At 34.4% G+C, this 16,404-nt stretch overlaps 1 protein-coding gene across 2 annotated transcripts in view; it reads left to right on the top strand.

Annotated features, from left to right (window-relative positions):
• GRIA1 (glutamate ionotropic receptor AMPA type subunit 1) overlaps positions 1–16,404 on the top strand; it is a 343,445-nt gene that overhangs the window by 206,575 nt on the left and 120,466 nt on the right. For both annotated transcript variants that reach the window (XM_031953566.1, XM_031953564.1), the window contains exons 8-9: positions 9,963–10,067; positions 15,915–16,025. In XM_031953566.1, coding sequence (XP_031809426.1) covers positions 9,963–10,067; positions 15,915–16,025 — 216 coding nt within the window. The remainder of the gene's footprint in view (positions 1–9,962; positions 10,068–15,914; positions 16,026–16,404) is intronic.

The following is a 16,404-nucleotide window of genomic DNA, read 5'->3' on the forward strand; positions in this document are numbered from 1 at the left end:
AACTAATGGTATGGAAAATAACTGTAATGCTATTTCAATACTCCAAATAAAATGTGTTGAGCTAGAGAGTCTGGGAGAATGACCTCATAAATAGAAAAGTTGGGATGAATACAAAAGATGTTAGAAGCACATTTCATGAAACTTGGCAACTAATTAAATTTATTGGGTAGATTGAGGAGTCAAGAATGACTCCAGTGTTGTGAGAACCTTTCATTACTGGAAGGGCAAGGCTTCCCTGGACAGAAGAAATAGGGATATTCAGAAGAGGAGCAGTTTTGGGGTAAAGATGATTAGTGCTGTTTTTGACCTGTTGAGTTTGCACTATGTAATATAGCTAATTCAAAATGTCTAATAATCAGTTGGTATTAGTAGGGGAGAGAGGGAATAAACATTATAATGCCAACTATGTACCAGACACTATGCTAAGTACTTTTATTTACAAATATTATTTTATTTTATTCCCTCAGTGACTCTACAAGATAGACTGGCAATTGTGTTATTATCCCCATTTTATAGCTAAAGAAACTGAGACAGAAAGGTTCCGTGACTCAATGAAAGATCACACAGACAATAAGTACCTGGGGTCAGATTTTATGGGACTAAACCATGAGAAAAACTGTACTACAATCTTTCTAGATGTATAGATCTGAGAATCACCTATATATAGGTGAATTTTGAACTAGTAGGTGGATTATTATAGATTAAGAAGAGAACGGAGCCTAGGACAGAACTCTAAAATGCCTATACAGTTAGAAGGCACAATGTATATGATGATCCAGCAAAGGAGTCCATCATACAGATAAGAAAATAATCTATACTATAAATCTATAAATGTTTGCTAAATGTAAGCAGTGTGGATTCCAAAAGAGTGAAGTGAAGAAAAGCAGTACAAAAATGTAAACATTTAAGAGGCTTAAGAAGGATCAGGATTGAAAAAGAGTTGCCAGTTTTGGTAATTAAGTGATCATTGGTAACTTTGGAGTGGAAAGTTTCAATGGAGTTGTTGGGTCAGAAGCCAAATTACAGTAAGTTTGGAAGAGAATGAGAGAAGAGGGAGCAGAAACAATCATATTTTTTGTTTTTTTTTTTAGAAGTTGTGCTGTGAAAGAAAAGAATGATGAAGAATAATTAGAGTTTGGTGATCTGTTTTTCCCTTTTAAAATAAATGCAAGATTTTTGATTTCCTTCACAAGCTAATTGTACAATATTTCAAAGTCTGATTCTTTTTGTACAGCAAAATAACGTTTTGGTCATGTATACTTATTGTGTATCTAATTTATATTTTAATGTATTTAACATCTACTAGTCATCCTGCCATCTAGGGGAGGGGGTGGGGGGGTAAGGGGTGAAAAATTGGAACAAGAGGTTTAGCAATTGTTAATGCTGTAAAGTTACCCATGCATATAACCTGTAAATAAAAGGCTATTAAAAATTAAAAAAAAATAAAATAAATGCAAGATATGGATACTTTATTATTAGGAAAGAAATTAGTAGAGAAAGATATGAAAGAGAAAAATAATGATTATAAGTGCTTTGCTTGACAGAGGACATGAGAGGGAATGGAATAACGAACACAAATAGCAGAGATGGCCTTGGTGAAAAGCAAACTCTTTTCAAATAATGGAATAAAGGAAGAGGCAATTGAAGAAGTAGTTAAGGGAGAAAAAGAGCTCATTAATGAATGGCCTCTATTTTTTCAATCAAACAAGAGGCCAAGTCCTCTTCTACAAGTGAAAGAGTGAGAGAGGTACGGGGGAAAATATGAGGAGAGAAGCAAAATTTTATAATATTCACTGTGAGGAGTGATAGGAAAACAATTAAAGAAAAGAACTGCCTTGTTATAATAATGGCCCAGTTGAGAGTAAATAACATAAATTTGTAGTCAACACTATTCTGTATGTGATTCCGTAATACACAAATAAGAGTAGAAGAGGCTAGTGGTGAAAAAAATCTATAATTTTAATTTTTTTCTAAACATGATTAATAATAGGATATTGGAACCCAGGGATTTGAGGTAGATAACAGTGTAATGTTGAATTAATTATAGGCTCAAGATTACAAAAGGAGGTCAATGAAGTCACCAAAGGGAATGCAGTACTGGAAAGTACTGAGAGGTGAAAAAAACTGGACTTCATTGTTAGATCTAAAAATTAATTTTGGAATGATAAAGCATAAAAAGATAAGAATTATAAAACCTAAGAAAAGAAAAATATAAAGCATATAAAGATTATTGTTATTATACAATAACAGTTATTGTATCTGTTCAGAAAATCTATTTCTGAATTTTTGATCGTGAAAATAGAAAATCTACAGGTGATGGTGAGAACATAAATATGACCACTCTCTAGGTAACAATAGGGGAATAAAGGAATAAGTCATGTAAATTTTTAAAAGTGAAGAACTAAGAGCCCAATGTGATGTAGGGATCATAAAAATTTGTACTATAAAATATAGCAAAATAGTTGGAATGGATATGTACCATCTTATCTTTTAAACCTTCCCATATGTTCTGTTCTGTAGCCAAACTAATCTAATTCATCTCCCCCAAATACACAACATACTTTTCTAACACTATAACTTCATCTCCTATCCTCCCTTAGAAATTTTCCTTCAAAAGTCAGTTTAAATTCTTCTTCTTTCAAAAATCTGTCCCCTATTTCTTTGGTCAAAAATATTTTCTTCCAAAGAATTTACTTATAAAAATTAAGTCTGCCTGTCTTTTTTCATTATAGTCTATTCTGAATTAGCTATTGTTTTAGTTAAACTCAAATTTAGTTAGCTCAAATTAATTAATGATTTTTGACTTGGTCAATCTCTCTATTGAAGAAGATCCCTATTTATTCATTCCTGCCCATCATTCCTGCCCCTATTATTTATGTCCTTCCAAAAATTCACCACAGGAAATATACTCAATGGACTAGACATCGCTCTGATTTTTTTTAATATCATGAAGAGGCCAGGGGAGCACTCAGGCTGTCCACTCTTTGTTCTTTGCCATATATCCAGCTTATCTTTTGTTCCCATTATACATTTCACTAATAACGTATTTCATTACTATAGTTCAAAGTTCCTCATTGGTTGTGTCATTGTATATTCACAGCCACCATGGGTTTTTTCATTACCCTCTATGTGATTTTCATTTTTTCTGAATAGTGGTAGTAGAACCAATGATATTAAATCTTTGCATGTTATTTTATCTCTGATAAACCAAGCTCCCTCCTCACTGCATCCTTTACTTCGCTCTCTACTGAAAAATCTCTTTCAAGCCTCTCTTATACCAGGTTATTTATCCCATTGTACCTTACCCTTTCCCCTTCTCCCAAAGCATTCTTATTTCTTATAGAACAGGAACTAAACAGGAATTAGAACAGGAATAAAGTCTTTTCTAAATTTTTCATCTCTCATAGTGCCTACCACAGCATTCTATAGCTTTATTTAAGAAAAAATTGCTAAGTGACTGATGGATACATCCCAACTAAAAAGGTCTGAGATCATACTGTAGTTCACAGAAAGTTTCAAAGGTATTGAAAACTTGGAGAGTCCAAGATGAAGCACAATTAGAGGATCAATGGCCTAGAACAGAGCCCTAACTCCATCTGAAGGATTGAGTACTATGGAATAGTTAGAGCATTTAACATCTAATATATCAGGAGAGCTAGTAGAATTTGGGTCTTCATTACAATAGACTTAGAACTGTTTCTTCTCTGTTTCTCCCTGATACTTTTGTGTCCTCATCTATAGAGTGGTACTCATAATCCTTTTTTTTCTTATTTTTGACTGAGAAGGACTTCAGAAAGATTAAGAACAAATATTTCTAAAGACACTTGGAGTTCCTGGGAAATAGGGCCAGCAAAGGATAAAGTATGGTGTCCATATGCTGCTCAACTCTGTCCAGGTATTGACGAATAGATTACAATTAAGAATATAATTAGCCAGAGGTAAAGCTACTATGGCAGAGTAAAAGCAGAGAATCTCATAGGATCTCCTCCAAACCTCTCCAAGTGTCTTTAATAATTACTAAACAAGTTCTAGAGTGATAGAACCAACAAAAAGATAGAGTGAAAAAGTTTTCCACCTCAAAAGAGTGTAGATTGGCAGGAAATGTCTGTTACACCAAGGTTAGAGAGGTGTGCAGTCCAACTCAGGCCTTACCAGTGCAGATCAGAAGTGGCCTGAGGTGACTGAATTAGTAGTATAAGGTGGTTTCCAGACCTCCAGATCAGGATATTTGTTGGGGTCCCTTTGCTGGCACCAGGGGCAGTACTCCTTTACATTGCCTATACCTGGATCTGGGTTACAATCCTGGGTCTTTGTCCCAGTGTAAGGAGGAACACAAGCACAGTGGAGCTTGTGACCATAAGGGAGGAGCGATCCTGGTTACAGTTCCAAGTTGAAAAGAATGCTTGGGGTTACTCACAAACAAGTTCATAGTATAGGAGAATGGCAAACATGTCTCTCCCTCAATCATCATACCACCTTGGAAGAGCCAAAAACTTATAGATACCCAGAATTATCCCTGGATATATCTATGCAAAAAACCCTGAAATTTGGGACAGAAGTAGAGGCCCACTTTAGCAAAGAATTAAAAGTCAATAAATAGGCTGAGAAAATGAGCAAATAACAGAAAAAAAATTCTGATCTTACAAAGTTAATATGATGACAAGATCAAAGCAGACACTCAAAAGAAAATAAGCAAGTCAAAATTCCTGCATTCAAAGCCTCCAGGAAAAATATGAATTGATCTCAGGCCATGGAAGAGCTCTTTAAAAAGTATTTTTTAAATCAAATAAAAGAGGTAGATGAAAAGTTTGGAAGAGAAACAAGAGCAATACAAAAAAATCATGGGAAAAGTCAACAGCTTGAAGGAAAAAAATACTAAAAAAAAAAAAAACACCTCAAAAAACATGAAAATCCAATGAGGAGAAGAGTTACAATTGACAAATGAAAAAAAGATAAACAAAAATTAACTTGAAATAAGAATTCCTTAAAAAATAGAACTGACCAAATGGAAAAGGAGTTACAGAAGCAAACTGAAGAAAATAATTCCCTAAAAGTTAGAATTGGGCAAATGGAAACTAATGACTTTGTGAGGCATCAAGAAACAATCAAACCAAATAGAAAGAATGAAGAAAGTAGAAGAAAATGGGAAACATCTCATTGGAAAAACAGCGGATCTGAACAACAGATCCAGGAGATGTAATATTAAAATTATTGGACTACCTGAAAGCCATGATTTTTAAAAAAGCCTGGACATCATTTTTTTCAAATTTATCAAGGAAAACCACCCTAATTTTCTAGAACCAAAGGGTAAAATAGAAATTGAGAGAATCCACCAGCTAAGAGTAATCCTCTTGAAAGAGATCTAATGATGAAAGCTCCTAGGAATATTATAGACAAACTCCAGACTTCCCAGATCAAGGAGAAAATATAAGCAAGCATACAAAAAGAAACAATTCAAATACCATGAAGCTAAAGTCAGGATAACACAATATTTAGTAGCTTTTATAATAAAAGATCAGAAGACTTGAAATATATTCTGGAGGGCAAAAGAGCTAGTATTGCAACCAAGAGTCACCCACCCAGCAAAACAGAGTGTAATCCTTTTGGGGGAAAATGGGGAGATGGATATTCAATATAATAGAGGACTCTTAAGCATTCATGATTAAAAGATCAGAAAGGAAGTTTTTAGTAGTTATAAATATCACTTTCCCAATGTAGGAATATAAATAATTAAACCTTATTGAATCTCTTCTGATTTCTCTTTTCTGTTTGCCTCTCTATTCTTCTTTTGTATCTTGTTTTTGAAAGTCAAAATTTCTATTTAGCTCTGATCTTTTTGATCTAGAAAATTAGGGTGGTTTTCCTTGATAAATTTGAAAAAAAAAATGATGTCTAGGCTTTTTTTATCATGGCTTTCAGGTAGTCCAATAATTTTTAAATTACATCTCCTGGATCAAAAGTCAAAAGTAATGGCCTTATTGACTTAAAAAAATTAAAGGATAAGAAATAAGAATGCTTTGGGAGAAGGGGAAAGGGTAAGGTACAATGGGATAAATAACCTGGTATAAGAGACGCCTGAAAGAGATTTTTCAGTAGAGAGCGAAGTAAAGGATGCAGTGAGGAGAGAACACAAACCTTGCTCTCATCAAAATTGACTCAAAGAAGGAATAATATATATACTCAGATGTGGGCATCTATCTTATGATACAGGGAAATAAGAAGGAAAGGAGATAAGAGAAAGTGGAGGGAAGGAGTGCTAATAGAAAGGAGAATGGTTTGGGGAGAGGTATAAGTCAGAAGCAAAATACTTTTAAGAATGGACAGAGTAAAAGGATAATAGGATAAATAGGGGAAAATAGAAAGGCGGAAAATACACAGTTGGTAATCATTATTGTAAAAACATTTTTAAGTGAATTTCTGTGATAAACATTTCATTTCTCAAGTACATATTTCTATGTTTGAATCTACTGATTCAAATTTATAGAATTAAAAGACATACCTCAATTGAGGTATGGTTAAAAGATATAGACAGACACTTTTCAAACAAATTAACCAAAGCTATTTATAGTCACATAAAAATACTCTAAATCACTCTTGAAGAGAGAAACATAAATTTTAAAAATCTCTGAGCTACTATTGCAAACCTGTCAGTTTGACTAATATGACAAAAGAGAAAAATCACAAATTTTGAGGAGTATGTAGGAAAATTGAAGCACTAATGTATTGGTGAAAACTGAAATGATCTGAGGATGGTTTTAGAGCTGGAAAGACTTAAATCATAGAGAAAAAAGAGACTGACTTCAAGAAAATGGAGCAATATGAACAATCAGAAAAGGAGGGAAATGGAATTTTTATGGGAGCATGAAGAGAGTAAGTGATTAATATTTAAAAAGTAATAAGGTTAAATATCATAGCATAGATCTGATTACACAGAGTCTTAAATGACAGGATAATTTTGATTTGAGATCTGTAAGTCCTAAGGAGTCCTAAGGATACCATAAATAAAGGGATCTTCAAAACACCACCATATTCAAATAACTACGGAGGTAACAACAAGACATTGCCTTGCCCTAAGAACCAATCTCTCTCTCTTTTGCAAGGGGATTCCTGAAGCTAAATCATGGGAGCAGAGAGAAAGTATTCACTGATGCTACTGGAGTATGATCAAACTACATTGCAAATGCTGAGCTTGTCCTTGGATGAGGGGCAGGGAAAGTATGAGGGACCTTGTTGCAGGGAGGAGATGGTGTAGTTGTATGGATTTGATGTTGCTGGGTTGCATTCTTTGTCTGTGGGTGTTCTTTTGTGTTATGTGCATCCCTGAAGAAGTCTTACATATTCATCTATGATATAAGTAACCTGAGGTCTTGGACACAGAGAGCACAAGAGAGTTTCTTTGCAGTATAAATCTATCAGAATGTGAGTAAAAGCTGTGGGTTGCAAAGTATTCTTTCTCCCCTTGGATATATATTTATATATTAAATTAATATATTAAATATATATATATATTTAGATATATATCTAAAGTCTCAGGACACTTATATAGTTCTTAATTTTCTTTCCATAGTCAGTGGTCCTTTCTTTCAACATACAAAAAACTCAATTCTTTAAATGTATGTTTTTCTTTTTCATTTTCCAAAATGCAATCATGGGTGATTTTTTTTGCAGCCCTAAAGCTGGAGAGGAGCAACAAACAAGAAGATTCTAGTTCATTTGATCTATGTAGCAGTCATATAAAGTAGGTAGATGAGAGGTCATGATGTCCATTTTAAGATGCAGAAGCTGAGGTTTAGGGAGACTATAAGCCCAGGTTCACAAACTGAATCCCAGGTCTCCAGTGCTCTTCCCATTATACCACACCACCTTATTGACTCAGCATGAAGAAAATATGATCACTTGCCCTAAGATAGATCCTGGGATTCTGTGAAGAAATTATCTTCATTATCTTCCTCCTTGCCACCAGCCTCACCCCTCTACCCTTCCCTTGGTTTTACCATGATGCATTTTCTGTGAGCACACGTATTTTTGACAGCCAAAGTAGGCAAAGTGTTACAAATGGTCCTCCAGACAACAAACATCCCATCCAGCCAATATAAAAGATTATATTCTATTCTTCTTTAGACAGGCTCCATGCTGGCTCCTGGCACCTCAAACAGGAAGCCCAAGGTGAAGTCTTCATTTTTTATTCCTAGAATTGGCAGGTCCTAGAGAGGTGGAGGGAACATCATGCTTGGCCTGAGAAAGATGGAGCCAAGGAGAAATCCCTGCTCCACATCTATCTGATCTATCAAAGGGAGAGACCGAGAAGGCTCTGTACCTGATGGATGCAATATAGATGTACAATTCAAGAAAATGGAATGCTTGATCCAATTTTGTACCTCTACTAAATTGTACCTTTACTGACAATGCCATAAACTTATTTATCAGGAATTCTCTCCTATTCTAGTTAGTCAAATGACAAGCAAGATTTTTTTTATCTCAGAAAGGCAATTTGGTGGAGGTAAAAATTCATCTTCTGATAGCAAAAAAACCAAGTCCAGGCTCTAACATTTATTATCTGTAAAGTAAAGGACAAATCCCTTTACCTCTCTCAATCTATTTCCTCATCTATTAGAAGAAATGGTTTGATTTAATTTAATCCAACAAACATTTATTAAATTCTTTTGTGAGCAGAATATTGTGTCCAATGCGATGAGAAATGCAGCACTTAGATAAAATGAGTGGTCCTTGCCTTCATAGAACTTTCATTATGGGGAATATGGAACAAAAATTGAACCATAATGCAAGATGAAGCATGATGAATCCATCATAAATGTGAAAACAATATGTTACATTTGGATTAGCGATTGGAGTAGGGAAGGATAGGACTTCTTGGAGGACAAGGCAAGAGAATGGGTAGAAATTCAATGTGCAGACTGGAAGAGAGCATTCCAGAAGAATAAAAAGAATAAGCAAAAGCATAAAGGTGGGAAAGACAATAGCTCCAATTGATATAACTAGTCTAATTTGGCTGGTGCCTAGAGGGAATAATATGAGATAAGGCCAAAAAAGTTGAATGGGCTCTAGATTGTGGACCTAGAACACTAGTCTGTATTTGAACTTTACTCAGTAGGCAATAGGCAGGGGGTATGAAGCAAACTGGTCAAATCTATTCTTGAAGATGATTGTTCTGGTAACTTCTATGATATACTGGAATGAGAAAAGCCTAGAAGTGAGAACTATTTGAAGATTGTTGCCCTAATTTCACCCAGAGATACTAAAGACCTTCTCCTTTCTAGAGTAATGGCAGTGAAAAAAATTGAGGAGAAACAGGTTTGATAGGTTTTATGATGATAGATCCAAAAGATATGGCAACTAATTAAATAGAAGTGTTAGGGAGAAGGTAGGATAATTTCAAATTTTCAAACAAGAGCTGAGTAAGTGTTGATTCCACTGACATAAAGAAAATCCTAAGGAAGAAAAGGTTTTTAGGAAAAGATAATAAACTCAATTTGTTATGTGTTGAGTTTGTGCTACCAAACATTCAGGAATTTTTCTTATGAGGCATGTGAGATGCTAGTGTGGAACTTACTATAAAGGTCAGGGCTAGAGATGTAGTTTTTGTAGTAGTCTGCATAGAAATGACAGAGCACTTTGCCTCTGAATAATATAGGTTGCTGAGGGTCTATAGTGATGTATCAGGCTGAAAATCAGGATACTACCCTGAGCTCCACCATAAATTCAGTATTATTTCATTGGGCAAGTCAATTTTGAACCAATTTCATTGTCAAAAAAGGAGGAAGGAGGGCAAGAATGGGACTGTGTTAAATGCTTTCCAAAAACTCTTTTAGTTCTGATACTATATTCTAAAGTCCTAGTTCTGAAATTCCCTATTTAATGTTCTAAGATCACTTCTAGTCTTGAAAAGGTCTATGGTTCTGAATGAGTAATTCATAGAAACTGAGACACAATCTCTTCCTCAGGTACGGTTTGAAGGTTTGACTGGAAATGTACAATTTAATGAGAAAGGGCGACGGACCAACTATACCCTTCATGTAATAGAAATGAAACATGATGGTATTCGGAAGGTAAGGAACATTATGTTTTTGGTTCCCAAAGGAGAGAACTGGGCTTCTAGCCATAGACTGTTGGCTTCTCTTCCCCTTATTATTGTGAATCTGGAAGGCAATACAATGTAATGAAAGTAGCTCAGGATTGGAAGTTAGGAACCTGAGTTCTATGCCCTGACTTGGCCACTTCCTATCTGAGAAATTTGGGGCAAGATGTATTTAATCTCAATTTTGCCACCTATAAAATGGGATGGATGTGAAGATCAAATTGTTTGAAAAAGTTTTCTTCAGGTAATAAAATGATATACATAGATAAAAAAATATTATTGTTGGGTGATTATAGTATTGTCCAATTCAAGTGGATTATTTTCTCAGAAATTTAAATGTCTTCCCATACAGAGGAAAATAGGGGTACTTGATTTTTATTCACATATTTCTAAGTAAAACTCTACCCCTCAGTGTTATCATGATATTTTTGCTATTGTTATCATTACCAATGTACCTAAATTCTTGTATGAGGCACTATGAGAACAAACTTGTGATACCTTAAAAGATCTATGATATTGTAGATGTGATTACCTTTCTACTAATGCTTTTTATAATCCTTTATACTATGCATTTTTGTTGCTATGGAAAAAGAAAAAAGACAATCTTAGGATTGGAAGTGCCCTTTGAAGTTATGCAGTCCAACTTATATGTGAACTCCCTTTTGCACCATACTTTACAAATAGCTGTCTAGTATTTCCTTATAATCTCCAATGAAGAGAAACTATTATCTATAAATGTAGCCCACCCCATATTTAGAAAGCTTTTATTACTTTTGAAATATTTTCAATTATTAAGTATTTGTTTTTTCTTCATCTTCCCTCACCCTCTTTCCAAGTTGGAAAAAAGTAGAAAAAATCATTTTAACAAATACACATCATCAGGCAAAATAAACTTTTCTTTGGTCATGTCCAAAAATGTTTTTTCTCATTCTGCATCTTGATAGCTCTAACTGTAAAGTTATTTTTGTTTGTTTTTCTCTTGCATTAGAACTATGAATAACACTTTAGAACTTTTGCCCATTGCTATAAATGCTGTCCTTTAGATTGAAAGATAACTGTTATCCTTGAATTCCTTCTCCATGGCAGCTCTTCATATGCCTAAAGACAGTTGCCATATGCACCTAAGTCTTGTCTTCTTCAGAACAAACATCTCCCATTGGCATAATGGCTTTTCCTCATTCATTTGCCCTCTATTGGATGATCTCAATTTTATTAATATCCTTTCTATAATGTGATAATCAGAATTGCACATGCTATTTCAGATGTGATTTCACCAATGCATAGTATAGTGGGACTATTATCACCCAATTGCACCCCACTTTGACTCTACTTTGTACTCCATTTTGTGGGATACATTCTAGTCTTCTTTCCTCTTATTCACCAACTTCCTCTTCAATCCTGTGACATTGTCTTACATTTTTTTCCTTAGACAAGATCCACTTTGTCTTCAGATTCCAAACATTTTTACTAGATATCCTTCATGTGTGGAGCATTCTCCTTTATCTCCACATCCTGGCTTCCTTAGAATACTGGCTATACTCTCATTGTCTATAAGAAGCTTTTCCTAATCTCCCTTAATGCTAGTGTCCTCCATCTATTGATTAATCCCAATTTATCCTATGTGTAGGCTTGTTTCTATTTAATTGTTTTCATATTGCCTCACTCATTGAGCTCCTTGTGAATAGGAACTGGTTTTTGTCCTTTAATCTCCAGGGCTTACCTCATTTCCTATCATATATTTGGTGTTTAATAAATGTTTATAGACTGATTATCCATACAACTGATACGTACAAGATCATATTAGCTTTGGTTTCCATAATATCCTATTGACTCTGATTGAGCTTGAGGTCTATAAAAACACAGCAATCTTTTTTAAATCAGCCTCTGTTTAGCCATCTCTCCCTCCCTCTCCATTTTATACTTGTTAAGATTCATTTTTGGATGAAGTCAAAACTTGAGCATTTATTCTTATTAAATTTGGCCCACTTTTCTAACATGTCAGAATCTCTGGATTTTGATTCTGGTGTCTAGCATATGAGCTCTCCCTCCTACCTAGCTTTATGTCATCTACAAATTTGATAAGTGTGCCATTTAATTATACTTCATAAGTTTAATATTAGAAGAAACTCTTGAGATCATATAATCCAGAACCTTCCTTTTAAAAATGAGGAAACTATGACGCAGAGATTATGATGATCAGACTCACATGCAGTATTTAATAATAGCAGTATCTGGACCCCAATCTTCTAACTACAAATCCAGAACTCTTTGCATGGCACTATGCTGACACACCACTTAGATATCCAGATTATTTGTGAAAATATTAAATATCAGAAATTCCTAGAGCTCTTCACTAGAAACTTATTTTAAAATTGATATTAGCCCCTCGATAATTATACTTTGCATCATCATTCACTCAGTTCTGAATGCATCCAACTATACTGTTATTGAGCCCACATCTCTTTATCTTGTCCACAAAAGGCATGATAAACCCATTTAGTAATTATCTCAGAAAAGAAAATAGTCTGTTTTTGGGAAAGAATGCCATCCACATCTAGAGAGAGCAATATAGAGACTGAATGTAGATAAAAAAGATATTATTTTTACCTTTTTTCAATGTGTTTTTTTCCTTTTGATCTGATTTTTCTTGCACAATGTGACAAATATGGAAATAAAAAGGATTGCACAATTTAATCTATATGAGATTGCTTGTTTTGGGGAGGAGAGAAGGAAGGTAAGGGAAGGATAGAGATAAAATTGGAATACAAAGTCTTACAAAAATGAATGTTGAAAACTATGTTTACATATATTTGGTAAAATAAAATAATATTGAGAGAAAAAAATAGAAAATAATCTGTTAGAACTCATTTTTTGTGAAACTAGGCTGATTCTTTGTGATCCCTATTCCCTTTACAAGGTGTTCATTAATCACTGATTTTAGAATGTTGTCTGGAATCAAAGTCAAAATTCACTAGTCTATACTACAAAGTACAATTTTCTCACATTTTCTATAAATCTCATTTCTCATCATTTGGCATCTTTTCCATTTTCAATAATCTTTTGAAAATCAGTAGCAATGGCATGACAATTACATTTCTTTCATTGCCCCACAATATAGTTTTAGGAGTCTAGTAACTTGTACTCCTAAAGACCAGGTGCTTATTTTCTCTTCAACTCCCCATTAGCTATATCTATTCTTTGCAATATAAAAATTATACTTCTTTTTAGAAAAAAATAGAAGCAGAAAAAGAATTTAGTAGTGTTATCTTCTATCTGTAATGGTTTAGTTGCATGGTGGATAGAGTGCTGACCCTGTAGAAAGGAAGACTCATCTTTCTGAGTTCAAATCTAGCCGAAAACACTTATTGTGTAACCTTAGACCAGTCACTTAACCCTGTTGCCTCAGTTTTCCCACCTGAATATGAGCTGGAGAAGGAAATGGCAAACAACTCCAGCATTTTTTGCCAAAAAACAAAGAAACAAATGGAATCCCAAAGACATGGGCACAACTGAGCAACAATCTCTCTCACACAGCAGTCTTACTCCTTCTTGGGTCTACTTTTTCCAATATAGATTTTAAGTTCCTTATTTTTGTCTTTAGGATTTCTTAGCAACTTCAGTTCATTTGGAACTTTAGAGTGACTAATACTGTCATTACCAGACTGTAGCTTGTATTTTTTTAATTTATTCTCAAGTACCCTCTCTTTCTTTTGTTTTTTGTACATTCTTCTCTCATCTTAAACAAACAGCTTCCTCTGTATCCATACTCATCTCTTAAAACAGCTCTTTTTCTCCTTATCAGAATTTTTCTTTTTATTTCCTCATATTTTCATTTTGAGATATGTCAAATTTAAGCATAGAAATTTAATGCATGATCCTTTTTGTTATCTCCATAACTTACAACACAATAGTATTCTTCCTCCCAAATTAACTTATATTTATTTTCACTTTATATATTTTCTATTTATACTTATATATGTGTTGGTTATCTTCCCTTGTTAGAATGGAAACTTCTTGAGAAAGGTTATTTCATTCTTTGTATTTGTTTTCCTAGCACCTCACACAGTGCCTGGCAAATAATAGGTGCTTAATTAAAGGCTTGTTAATCAAGGGAATCTTCTTTATTCTTTCAACCTTTTGAAATCTCCTTTCCTCAAATATATGTTCCATGTCACTTGAAATATATTCTTCCCAGATCTAAGATACATCACCCACTGGCCCACTTTTCTGATTTTGATCCTCTCTTGTACTTAGCTGGTCCAGTTTTCCTTTGTCAGACTCACCAATCCTATATTGGAAGTATTTCCATCTTGGTAGAATGGGAGATTTAGCCTTCTAGAAGCCAGGGATGTCTGTAAGATATGTTGAGCCATAAAAGTAGTGCTTTAATAGAAAATATAAGGGAATAACCAAAAATAGCAATCATTCCCATTCCTTTTGGAATTAAACACAATTCAAAAATCAAATAGGACAGAGCCTAGAACATAATAGGTAAGTAACAAATGTTTATTAAATGACTGACTGGTCTCTTAGATTATTGCAAAAGTTTCCTAATCACTTTCTTTGAATTCATTCCTTTCACCTTCCAGTCTATTTTGTTCTTTTCCCCACAGCAGTAATCTTAATTTGAGAATATCAGTCTCCTATTTCAAAAGCTTCATCAACTTTCTTTTGTTGTCAGGATAAAAACCAGATTCTGAAGATTGGCATTCAAGACCTGCAATAGTCTTTCCATGATCAGCAGGGTATTAGAGAGGATGCGTTCATCATTTTCATTATAGGAAGAGTTGTTAGAGTGAAAAATAATGAGATTTATTTTGCTTAATCTCAAAAGGCAGAACTAGGAATAAAATATGAAAGTTAAGAGGATGTTGGATATCAGCTTTTTGTATGAAAGAACTTTCTAACAATTCATATCTCATCCAGTTCCCTCATTTGACAGAAAAGGAAACTAAAGTGAAGAGCTATTAAATGGCATCTCTATAATTGTTCATGGAACTAGGACATATTCAAGACTCAAACACAAGTCTCTGGATTTTGATTCCATTGTTCATTGTACTATCTGTCTTGAAATTTATGAGAGGTAATGAGCTTTCCATTATTGATATCATTCAAGTAAAGTTGGGGTAGTCACTTGAATACATTTGATAGGGTACTTATGATTCAGCTAGACATTGGAATACATGACTGCAAGTCCCCTCCAAATCCTGAACTCAATCTTTCTTAAATGTCAAGCAAAGGGCTACCTTTCAGTAACCTTCAGAATAGGAAGCACTTAAGAAAACTGCAGAGACTCAAGCTGGCCTTGTCTATGAATGATGTTTCCTGGGAACTAATCCAAATCTGAGGTCATTTTTTCCTCCTGAGGCAAGGGGCCAGAAGTAATGTTTCTTGTTTTCATTAAATGCCAGAGTCAGAGGTCCCAAGGAGATAAGTCAAGCCACCCATTCTCTGGTATCCCAGAGGAGTCATTAAGTAACCACGGAATCTTGAGGGTTATAGATGCTGAATGGCCAATCTGTCAAAAATGCCACCAAGATAGAGCTTCTATAATAAATACATTCTGTGTCAGTCATCTGAGGGTCTAGCTAATTATGGAGAGGCTTAACTCCAGAAAAGTTGGCTATCCGATGATGCATCCTAAATTGCAGAGATTGTGTTTCAGGTAAGTCATTTCTATTCCCTACCTACTTCACAGATTGGTTTTGAGAATCAAATAGGTACTATCTATTAAAATGCTTTATAAAGTGTAAAGTGTTTTATGGAAAAATATTGTGAAATATCCTCATTGTATTTTTTACTATCTCCTCACTAACAGATTGGTTACTGGAATGAAGATGACAAGTTTGTCCCTGCAGCCACTGATGCCCAGGCTGGTGGTGATAATTCTAGTGTCCAGAACAGAACATATATTGTCACAACCATCCTAGTGAGTACCAAGGTTTAGAGTAGTCAATCTGTCAGTAAGCATTTATTAAGTACCTACTACTTGCTACACACAGTCCTAAGTAAATCCAAAGAAAGGCAAAATTAAAAGTCTGTACTCTCAAGGAGCTCACAGTCTAATGGAGGCCCTAGCATGCAAACAATTAGGTACAAATAGTATACACACAGGATACATTGAAGATAATCAGCATAGGAAATTCAATAGCTTTTAAGGAAATCAGGAAATATTTATTGTAGAAATTGAGGTTATAGCTGAGATTTGAAAGAAGTACCAAGTCTGACTATGGCTTAGGTCTGGATAGAAGTCAAATTTAAGTGTAACAGAAAAAAGCACAGGACTTGCAGGCAGATCTGGGGGTCAT

The sequence above is a fragment of the Sarcophilus harrisii genome, chromosome 2 (assembly GCF_902635505.1).
Source record: "Sarcophilus harrisii chromosome 2, mSarHar1.11, whole genome shotgun sequence".
In the NCBI taxonomy this organism is placed as follows: Eukaryota; Metazoa; Chordata; class Mammalia; order Dasyuromorphia; family Dasyuridae; genus Sarcophilus; species Sarcophilus harrisii.